This window comes from Apaloderma vittatum, unplaced genomic scaffold (genome assembly GCF_000703405.1).
Source record: "Apaloderma vittatum isolate BGI_N311 unplaced genomic scaffold, ASM70340v1 scaffold25819, whole genome shotgun sequence".
NCBI lineage: Eukaryota > Metazoa > Chordata > Aves > Trogoniformes > Trogonidae > Apaloderma > Apaloderma vittatum.
Window position 1 is genome coordinate 2264 of NW_009733936.1, and position 11270 is coordinate 13533.

At 37.8% G+C, this 11270-nt stretch overlaps 1 protein-coding gene across 1 annotated transcript in view; it reads left to right on the plus strand.

Annotated features, from left to right (window-relative positions):
* HELB (helicase (DNA) B) overlaps positions 1–11121 on the plus strand; it is a gene marked incomplete at its 5' end in the record, with an annotated part of 12218 nt that extends 1097 nt beyond the window's left edge. The window contains 9 exons of the mRNA XM_009876083.1: positions 1722–1948; positions 3021–3893; positions 4895–5066; positions 5874–6015; positions 6969–7099; positions 8081–8165; positions 8766–8825; positions 9383–9590; positions 10852–11121. Of these exons, the coding sequence (XP_009874385.1) occupies positions 1722–1948; positions 3021–3893; positions 4895–5066; positions 5874–6015; positions 6969–7099; positions 8081–8165; positions 8766–8825; positions 9383–9590; positions 10852–11121 (2168 nt within the window). The remainder of the gene's footprint in view (positions 1–1721; positions 1949–3020; positions 3894–4894; positions 5067–5873; positions 6016–6968; positions 7100–8080; positions 8166–8765; positions 8826–9382; positions 9591–10851) is intronic.
* Between the last annotated feature and the right edge of the window lie 149 nt (positions 11122–11270).

The window sequence follows — 11270 nt, forward strand, 5'->3', positions numbered from 1 at the left end:
AAATGTGTTCCAACTGCACACCTAAGTCATTCAGTCTGTGGGACCAAACTATAGCTGGTATGAAACAAAACTAAAATACCTGAAGTCAAGATGTCTGAGATGTGTCTTCAGCACTAGCTCTCCTATTTTGCTCCAATGATTGGTCTCTACTGTACCATGTTCCTCATGAGGATGAGCAGTCCTGGGTTGTGGCTGTATAGAGACCCTTAGGTGTCAGTGCTGTGGGAGTAGGTCTTTAAATTCAGCCACAGCTGTGCATTAATCTTTACAAACAGGTTGGGTGTATCTACTGGTATGTGCAAGCAAATGAAGTCTTGCAGTACCTGGTTTACTGGGCAGTGCCAGGTCAAAAGATGGAGCTGACTATTTTGGAGGTTGTATCGTGTCTAACAGGTGAATTCAGACTTTCTGCTAGACTTGAGCTGACTTTACTCCAAATGACATGTGTAAGGGAAAGAAAATTTTAACCGTTCTATGGACTTTCAGGCTTTTTCTTCTGTTTTTGTAATAGTAGAAAAGTATGTAACCCTTGTTGATGGACTTAAAATCTTTTCATGACCACAAAGGGATGAGAATCAATAGTCAGAGAAACTTAGATTTAGTTCACCGCTTGAGTTTTAATAGGCTATATGGATCACTTTTGAGGCTTGCGCATTATATCCATGAATCATCGAGGTGGAAGACTGCATGGTGTATCGAGGTATCCTGTTGACTGTTCTTGCAGTTGGCGGATTTTTCCTAATATCTGACTTAAATTACTTTGCTGCAAATTAAACTTTCTTCTTTCTCTATCATTGGGCAGTAGAAACAACAACCCACTCCCTATATGTCATGTTGCTACTATTACTATTTTGATTGTTGTCTGTTTGTCATTGTTATCGACTTGAGCAGTTTGTTTTTCAGGTGTTTGTGATATTTTTTGTGAAAATAGTTTGTGTTGATTCTCCACATGTAAAATAAGTACTTGGTTTAAAGGGAAGAAGTTTTATCTTTGCCTTTTTGAAGGTAAAACAGTGATCAGAATAAGTACTTGACTGAGAAAAATTGATCTTTGTGTTTGGAATGATGAAGTTTCCTTAACACTTAATTAAATGTTACTTTTTTATTCTTGGCAAGAGATAAAACTTTTAAAAGTTTCATTTTCTTCTGAAATGAGTTTAATTTTCTTCTGAAGTTTGTTTTTTAAAGCAAAGTATAGAGCAGATCAGTTTCATTATCCCCCTTTTGCAGATTCCCAAACTGACACAGGGAAAGTGGTAGCTTTAAGTTTGGGGTCACTGAGAAAGCCAACAGAGAACACTGTTTTCTTCTACTGATCGGATACTACAAATTTATAAGCCTCATGTCTTATTTTGGATTTTAAACATTCTTCCGTACTTTTGCGTTAAAATCATCTTTAGGGAAGAGACAGGCATGGTGAGATCTGAACTGACTTTCTACAAAATGGTATTGAACATGCAGTTTAAACCAATTGTATGATACATATTTTCCAGTGAGTCCATTTAGTTGAAGTTTTTATGTCATCTATTTACACTGCTTTTCCCAAGGCAGATCAGGGAAAACAGGCTTTGAAAGAATTTGAAAAAGATTACAACGAATAAGAACCTGAGGGAAATTTGGAATGTTTAGGGCGTAGGGGATGCAGAAGGACAAAAGCCAGGGTTGCTTTACAAATGTCTTTATATGTTGGTTAAAACTTTTTTGATTTATGGTGCGTACAGTTGCAGGAAAGGTGGTATTGGCAGCTCTGACTTTTCCGATGATACTGGAGTTCTTGCCAATTCTTCTGCCACGCCATTTTTGCTCTCTGTTGGATATGATGTGTTGGCAGAGAAAAACTGAAGAAAACAATAGTATGGATGGTGAGGAACTACATTTTCAAGACAAGATGCTAATAAAATTGGATGAAATATTAAAGAACGAGCCATGGAAACTTGGATTCAGCGGGGTAAGTAATGTTAAGCAGGGTAAAAAATGTGGTGTTTGTAACATTTAAGCCTCATTATGAGGTCCTCCTCCCCCTGTACTCTGCCCTGGTGAGGCCACATCTGGAATATTGTGTCCAGTTCTGGACCCCTCAGCTCAATAGAGACAGGGAACTGCTGGAGAGAGTCCAGTGCAGAGCCACAAAGATGATGAAGGGAGTGGAACATCTCCCTTATGAGGAAAAGCTGAAGGAGCTGGGTCTCTTCAGCTTGGAGAAGAGGAGGCTGAGGGGTGACCTCATTCATGTTTATAAATACGTCAAGGGGGAGTGTCAGGAGGATGGAGCCAGGCTCCTCTCAGCGATGTCCAATGACAGGACAAGGGGTAATGGCTACAAGCTGGAACATAGAAGGTTCCGCAAAAATATTAGGGAAAACTTTTTCACTGTGAGGGTGGCAGAGCACTGGCACAGGCTGCCCAGGGAGGGTGTGGAGTCTCCGCTGGAGACATTCAAAACCCGCCTGGACACGTTCCTGTGTGACCTACTGTAGGTGATCTTGCTCTGGCGGGGGGGCTGGACTAGATGATCTTTTTGAGGTCCCTTCCAAACCCTAACATTCTGTGATTCATTATAATACAGTGCTGTTTCAGTTACATTCAGTTTATTAACTGGGCATTTGTAGGAGGTAAGCTTAGTTCATTTGGAAATGGATGGTGTACTGGACTAAGTTTTAGTGAACAGTTTGTTGGTTTGTTTATGTTTGTTTTTTTTTAGGTAAGTGTTGCGGTTTGTTTTTTCCAAATTCATCTCAGAAGATTTAAAAAGCAGTTTTGTTAAAACCATTTGTTTAGTCTTTTTTACAAGGAGCAGAGAATTAAATCTTTGAGGTAACTGGGCCAAAAGTAAGAAAGCTAATTTAAAACCCTTGCTTGTCCTGTTCAATTTTATCCTGGCAAATACATTATGAATTATACATATTTTTTGGTAGGCTTTTACCCTTTGAATTGCAGTTCGTATTTACTAGGAGGAACGTTTTTCATCAAAAGGCTAACATCTGAAATATATGTTTGCTTTTATTCTTTTTGGGGAGAAGATTACCTATAGGGAACTGAACCTTTCTTACTGTGAGGCAACGTGGGCCGCCTTCTGTCACTGTGACCATCTCCTCTGGAAGATTCCTAACTTGCAGAAGAATGCACTAATTCTGTATGATCACCTCAAGAGGCATTGTAGAGAAATGGGACACACTTATGAAGATCAAGATGAATTGGCACGTTTTGTATCTAAGGATATGTCCATTGAGCATGTTTGGCAATCTCTTGAATTTTTGAAAGATCAAAATGTAGTGATTAGAGAGAAAAAACTAGTGTTCCTGCCTCATCTTTACAAATCTGAAAAAGACATCGCTATGTGTATAGGTGACCTTCTGTCAAATCACTCATGGCAACTGGATGTTGATGTGAGAAAGATACTTAGTGCCTCTGAGATGTCAAGAGTAATGGTAGATAACAAAACAAATGTTACCGAGGCTCATGAAATGGAACATCTGAAGGAAAATAGTCCAGACAATAAGAATTGTGAAAATCACTTTCTTGAAAAGGAAATTGGATCTATGTCTGGTACCGACAGGAAACCAGAGATAGACTTAGATCAGGTGATGGCTGTGGAAAAGATTTGTTCTAATCCTGTCACAATCATAAGTGGAAAAGGAGGCTGTGGGAAGAGTACAATAGTTAGTTGCCTTTTTCGTCACTTAAAGCACATGGAAAAAGAAGTGGAAGATGCTTCTAGGGACTTTGAAAAAGACCTAGGTGGATCTGAGGAATGGAATACCTTTGATCATGAGTGGGAGTCAGAGAATATGTTCCCAAAAAAATGTTTGAATGTGCTATTTACTGCACCTACAGGGAGGGCAGCAAGCCTTTTGCGTGAAAAGACTGAGCTTCCAGCATATACACTGCATCAGGTAAGGAGGTGGTGGTTTGTTTTTTTTTTTCTTTTGTGTTCTGAAAGACCTTTTTGCATGGTCTGTTCTTGTTTTGAAAAAGAAAAAAAAAGTTATTATTGAACCTTTATGAAATGTATAGCTATTAATATTAATCCTTGGGTACAGCTTGTCAGTATTTGAAAGTCAGCATTACATTTTGGACAATCATAAATCAATCATTTCAAATACACTACTTTTTGTAACTTTGAGATTTTTTTTCTGCTTACACACATCTTAAATTTGTGTCTTTCTAGGGCATCTGGTCTCTTTAGCCTTTTTTTTTTTTAATTAGAACAGAAATACTGAGCTATTTTCTAGTATTCTGTTGTTGCCTAGCAATCATACTGATACCTGCTCATACATGAAGAGATCAGTAGCTTGAGTTTGAATAATGAAATAAATTTAAATCACACAGTGTTTTCTTAATACTATTAACAATTGTGCAAATCTTTTTTAAAAAAGGGAGAGAGCAAACTCTTTGTTAAAAAAGTTACGTCAAATCTCTGTTGTGCGTGGTAAGGAAAGGTGCCAAGAAGATGTCGGAGGTGTGGAATAATCTGTGTAAATCAAAATGATAACAACGTAAAAAGTAATGTCAGCTTATTTTATCTTTGGGAACTGGATAGTTGCCTGTTCCCCGTGCGGTGTTAGGGATTTGCTATTGGCAGCAAGTTGTAGTAGGAGTTACTGAGCAGCCTAGTGGCTGACCTTATATCCTTTAGGGTCTCTGCAGAAAAAAAGGATACATTTCTGTGCTTTTATTTAAGTGAGCATTATAATCTCAGCTGGAAAGGTATTCACCAAGGAGGAAAATAAGACCAAATGGTTGAGTTGTCTTCAGTCTTTGCAGGTTTAAGTTCAGAATTTCAGGTAATAGCTCTAAATGCAACATTAGAAGATACCACAGTCTGACCGATTTCATAAGACAGTTGTTTACAGTTGATTAATGTCAGAGCTTGATTATTTTGATTTGTTTCTAGATCATCTATAGTTTTAAATCTTGGAGGCAAACTGAACAAGTACAGCCATGGAAGTTTTCTACTGTGACGATTCTGGTTGTGGATGAAGGAAGTTTGGTGTCTGTACCCATACTTGCTTTAGTTTTAAAAATCTTGTGTAAGCATGCTCAGCTTGCCAAGCTTATTATTCTAGGTAAGTCAAACAACAAATTTAGCATTAAACAGTACTTAATAATACACAGTATACAGTGTAAGTATCAGAGCTGCCACTGGTCTCGCTGGGTCTGTTAAAAACCCCAGAATGTTACATCTTTCTGTACTTGGGTATTTCTAAATATTATTTCTATTTATTTCTATTATTTCTAGTTATTTATAAGCTCAGATGAGAGAGGATTTTCCATCTCAGTGGTCAGCTCAGTGTCCTCATTCTCTGTTTAGCAGCGTTTTATCTGATTCTGAAAGTACTGCAAATTCTTTGTGGCAGCTTATGACATCTTGCAGCTGGAAAACTTTTCCGATTTCCTTAAATTTAAAGAAACTGTTCTTAGCATATTAATCATGTGTTGGGAGGGAGGTTTTGTGTCATGCTGTTTTAATTTAGAAAGGAAAACAAGTGTAAAAATCTACAACTTCTGCTTTCTCAGAGGTTTCCTTTTTGACATGCCATTTATGGCATTTGTTTTTAAATATGTAGCTTTCAAAATGTATTTGAATAAGATGTGATTGCTGTCAGTGTTCATCATGCAGAGTGATTTGTGCTTGCTAGTAAAGCATTATTGAGTGAGAGATATGAAAAATTTAAACTATGCTACAGCCTGATTCTCCAAACAAAGTTTTTTAGATTCTTGGAAGTTTTATTTCTCGTGAGTTGTATTGAAAAGGCATGTCAATATGTAGAGAGTTGAGTATGTATTGATTGCAGTATTAATTTATTTTTTGAAGACAATTTTTAACAGATCATCTGTTACTGTTTATTACAAATAATTTGCATTCTGTTTAGGTGATACTAGACAGCTGCCGAGCATACACCCAGGAAACATGTTAGCTGATGTCTTTGAGGGTCTAAAATCAAGAGGCTTTTCTGTGGAACTGCAAACTAATCACAGAGCTGAATCGCAACTAATCATAGATAATGCATCAAGGTAGGATTTTCTTAGGTATGTAAGAAGCATTTTTGTAGTAGGCCTTGTCCTTTACCTGTAAAATAGTGCTACATCCAGATTGGACTCTCTAGTATTGCTTCTGTTACAGTGTCTTATTCAAAATCAGTAACTGGTTTTAAAAAAAGCCAACTCCCAAAAACAACAGCAATAAAACCCAATAAATTTTCCGGAAGTATATGTGTTAGACAAAAAAATTATGTGTGCTGGAATACTCTTGAGTTCTGTGCAACATGTTTCACTGTCAGATACTCTCTGTTGTTTTCAAATGAGTTGTGCATACACAATTCACGTTATGCCTTCTGAAATGACTTACAATTGCTTCTCTAAAAAGGAATTTTTAAAGACTTTGCTGGTAAGTGTGAAAACGGCTAAAACAGGTTGAATTTTATTGAGAGTTTAAATGTCCAGGGCCATTAAATTGCAGTTTCTTTCTATTTTTTGATATTTTAATACCTAACCTCTAAATGTTTCCAACATTTGTGTTACTTTTGGTCTGGAAATAATCCAGTTTACTGTTAGTGCATGATTCCTAAAAAGAAAACCTCAAACAACAAAATCTAGATCCAAGTGTCCAAGATCTTTTGGTGTTCTTTGGAATTTGAGAACATCCTGAATATTTGCAAGATTATTTTTTTTTGTTTGTAACACGGTTGTTTGGGTTTTTTGGTAACATTTCTATGTTACTCCAGTCTGCTCCCATGAGAAGAGCTGTATGGGCAATACGTAGTACCTACTGCATACTGAAGAGCGTATCATTTTTTTAATGTGAAATTAAGTTATGTTCAAAAGAAAGAGTTTTTGGTGTATGTAGTGTAGATGACCAAAAATTTGTAAAAGGCAAACTTCAGGCTGATGCAGATGAAGATGCAGTTGGAATCCTTTAACTGGAAATAATTTCTCTTTTCTGTTTTCCCTCCACTGCTCTGGTCAAGAATCTCTCAACGGAAGCTTCCTGAATTTGACGAGGTGCTGAAAGTTCCTGGTCGGAATGAGGAAATGATAATGCCAAGCCCAGAGAAGAAATTCATTCTTATTGCTTTGCCTCCTGGTGGGAGTTGTGACAGTATGTGTTGTGGTCTTGAGTTTCCCTTTGGTAAAGCATAGGCTATTTGGCTAAAACTAGCATTTTGGGAAGATTTTAGTGTGTAGTATAAGTTTAAATGCTAGATTCTTCTGCAAGTGCACACAGTAAGGCTTGTGACTGCACAGGATATATTGTAGAATTCCAGATCACCAGTTACATTCTGAAATGACAGTTGATAAGAGCTTTCACCAGTGTAATCAAATGTAATCATCTTTTTACGTTGTAGCTGGAGCTGCATAACCGTAAAAGATTAAAATGTATTCAGAGGTGAAACCTTTGAGTGAACAGCAACTGTAACGGGATGGTGTGTTGGGCAGCAGAGATGTGCTCCCAACTTTAGAAGCAAGTTAAGAAAATGGCGGCAGAGGGGATGCCAGGATTTTTTTTTTTAATGTTTAATGATGTTTTTGAATCAAGAGTTAGTCCATTGGTTTGGGTTTTTTTTACCTTTATTGGATACATGGATTGAGTGGCCTCTACTCTATATGCATCAAAAAGCTGCAGGGGTGATGTGGAAAAAACCTATAATAACTTATTCAGCAAACAGAATACTAAAAATGTGTTTCTGCTGTGACATTTAAATGTATATAAAAAGGTTCTGTCTTTACCTCTTTGATGTGCTATATCAAAACCCTATTTTCCATGAAATGCACCGAATGCAGCTGTTTAACACAGAGAAATAAGAATTTCTCGCCTTCATAGCACTCTGGTCTGTCAGATTTTAATAGTGGGATAACTGCATGATACTTTTTGGGGGGAGTTTTGTGGTGTGGGTTTGTTTTCTTCAAGGGAGGGGATGTTTTTGTGTGTTGGTTTTATTTTGTTGATATTTTAAACAAGTTAAAACATCGTTGAAGCAACACATAAGTGAAGGCAATTTCATATTGAATTATAGTTTTCTTTCTTAAATTATTTGATCTGCATATTTTTATGCCTTTCTTTTTATGTTTTCTAAAACAGATTTGCAAATTGCCATAAAGGCTTTACTTGAAAAAGGACCAGGATTGCAGGATGCCAAACAATCGCAGTTCATTGCTTTCAGAAGGTAACAGAACATGCAGGTAGACATTGAAAAATCCTTGCTGGCAGATACAGTCTAAAAATAGCAGAACATGTTGAGCTGGAGAGACTAGTGGCAATATCATAAAATTACTAGAGAAAACAACAGGGGAAGTGATTTTTCCTGTACCTTCTAGTTGCCCCCAGTCTCTCTGTGGAGAGTTGTTTATTTTTTTCTCTCTAAGTTTAATACAACTTTGCACTGTGATTTCTGCCTTTGCGTTCATGTTCATCTGTGCTGTGTGAAATGAAGGATGGACACAAGCGCGCAGTTTTTGCCGTAGATGCTCTGAGAGCCTGTGCTCTGCTCTTGCTACCAGTGCAGTGCGCTCTAGAAGCGAAAGCTGAGGGCTTGACTACAGGAGGAACAAAGAAATATCTGTATCCAAACATACCCCATCGTGGCAGATGTGAATTCTGAGCTGCGTGATGGAACTTGTCACCTAGTGCCTGTGCGTGATGGTGGAAGATCATTGTAGATAAAATGATCTTTTTTCCATGATTTATAAAGTAATGCTAATGAATATTGCACGTAATCATGTTTTGTACATCAGTCACGATTTTGTTCTTTTTTTGTGTGATTTAGGCAAGATTGTGATCTAATAAATGAACTTTGTTGCCTACACTATTCGAATCATGTAACTAGGTAAGCCAGTATTTTGCAGTTTTTCCTGTGAATGAAAGTGTTACTGGGCCAACAACCTAAAATAAGATTGTAAAACTTCTAATGTTTTGTCTAGATCTGATTATTTAAGTTAGAAATCATTCATATAATTTTTTTTTATAGGTTCTTTAATCCCAACCTGAACTGTGAACAGAGATAACATAAACTACGTGTTTGCCTTTCATTTAAAATGTTGTTATGTGAATTCCAAGATTTTGAGTTGCTGCTGGATATTTAAAATTGACATAAAAGCAACTTGGAAAAAACCCTCAAGGTTAATTATTTTTTGCCACTGTATGATTTCTAAATAGATTCTGAAATATTTGTGGAAGCAGGATGTTGTTGCTACTCCATATCACTGTTTTTTACAAAAAAAACCCAAAAGGTTTTACAAAAGTTCAGGAAACATCTTTGAAATGTGAGTTAATTTTTTTGAGCGTTAGTAAGGTTTTTAATTTGGCCCAAGTATAGAGAGAGGAAAGGGAAGAAATACTGAGAGATGGGAAGTACATTTCTCGCTTTTTTTCTCTCTGGTCTAGAGATCATAAAAACCGACTTTTATTTCAAATTGATGACAAGATTTGCTGCACACAGAATACGTATCTCAGGGATCTCTTGCCAGACCGTGGTTTGGGAGAGGATCCTCGTCACCTTGAATGCGAAAGTGGAGAAACCACCCTCACTACAGTAGAGCCTGCTGAGGAGGGCAAACGGCTGTGCAATGGAGATATATTTTTCATAACAGATGTAAGTCCTTGCAGCGAGAACTTGCACAAAAAACCCCCTCAGTGATAACTGATTCAGTCCTCATTGAATGCCCAGAACAAAACAGTTCACACTTTACAATTTTAGTCCATAATACATGCTTAGTGCTTCTGCTAAACTATTGTGTGAAAGGCAGGAAAGAGACAATTCACAATAGAGAATTAAAAAAAAAATTAAAAATCTGTTGATTTTTTTTTTTCCTAAAATCATAGAGTCATAAAATGGCCTAAGCTGGAAGGGACCTTAGAGATCATTTTAATCGAGCCTCCTTGCCGCCAGGGATGCCACCTCTCGACTAGATCACAGAATCACAGAATGTTAGGGGTTGGAAGGGACCTCTGAAGATCATCTAGTCCAACCTTCATCCCAGCATACCTAACCACTACACCATAGCCTCAAGTGCTAGATCTACTCTTTTTTTAAACACCTCCAGGGTTGGTGACTCCACCACCTCCCTGGGCAGCCTGTTCCAGTGCCTCACCACTCGTTCAGTAAAGAACTTCCCCCGAATATCCAATCTAAACTTACCCTGACGCAACTTGAGGCCATTTCCCCTTGTCCTGTCATTAGTAATTAGAGAGAAAGAAGTAAATAGAGATCAGGCAACACATGGGGACCATGTGTTTCAGTTGGTCTGCTCATGTCCAGTATAAATAAATTCCGTAAATACCCAAATGTCTTGTAATTGAAATGCATAATATGTTGGCTATAGGTAGAAGCATAGTCTTAAGTAAAGGATAAAGCTGATGTTACAGCTTGAGTTCTTGTCTGGGAGAAAACTAAGCTGAACGAAAAATACAGCAACACAAAATCTGTATTTTTCTGCTGGGCTCCGTGAATTGAGTCGAAAGTATCAATATTTGCGTGGGAAAGGGAACCATACCGGGTTGGTGGGAGAGAGTGGGCTGTGTTTGTGGCAACACTGGTATTACTTCGCTGTACCCTAGGATAACCTAAGTTTTTTGAGGGGGGTTAAAACTTCCTTCCTCAGCATTTTTATTACAAAACAGAAGGAGTTAAGAGTAGGCCCTGTACAGTGAAACCGATTTCCTTACAGGTGGTCGGTGAAAGACGGCAATTTTTTGCCTTTAGTGTCTTCGGAAACCATTTCTCTCGGTTGATATTGCGACTGTTGTAATTTCAGGGAAAGCTGGCACGTGGACACACACAGACATATAGATGTTGATCAAACTGCTGATACAAATTTACTGCCAAGTTGTTCTTGTTCTTACTATTTCTTTAGGATGTAGAAATTCAGAAAGAGCGCTTTTTGACCATCAGCAGCACATACGGCTCTACTTTCACTGTGAAGTATGCAGCACTGAAGAAGCTATGTCGCATAAAGCATGCGTGGGCCAGAACTATTCACACATTTCAGGTAAAAGAAAAAAGAAGCTATGAGCTGATTTATATTGCTAATGCACTCTATTTGCAGCTAATATTCCTTGAATGCAGGTGTGGTGGTTTGGCCCTGATTGGAGGCCAGGAGCTCACCAAAGCCTCACCCTTTTAGATGTCACTCACCCTTCTAGATGGACAGGGGAGAGGGAAGATATAATGAGAGGCCCATGGGTTAAGATAAAAGCAGTTTAATATAGCAAAAGCAAAGACTGTGCGTGAAAGCAAAGCCCAACAAAGATTATTCTCTACTTCCCATCAGCG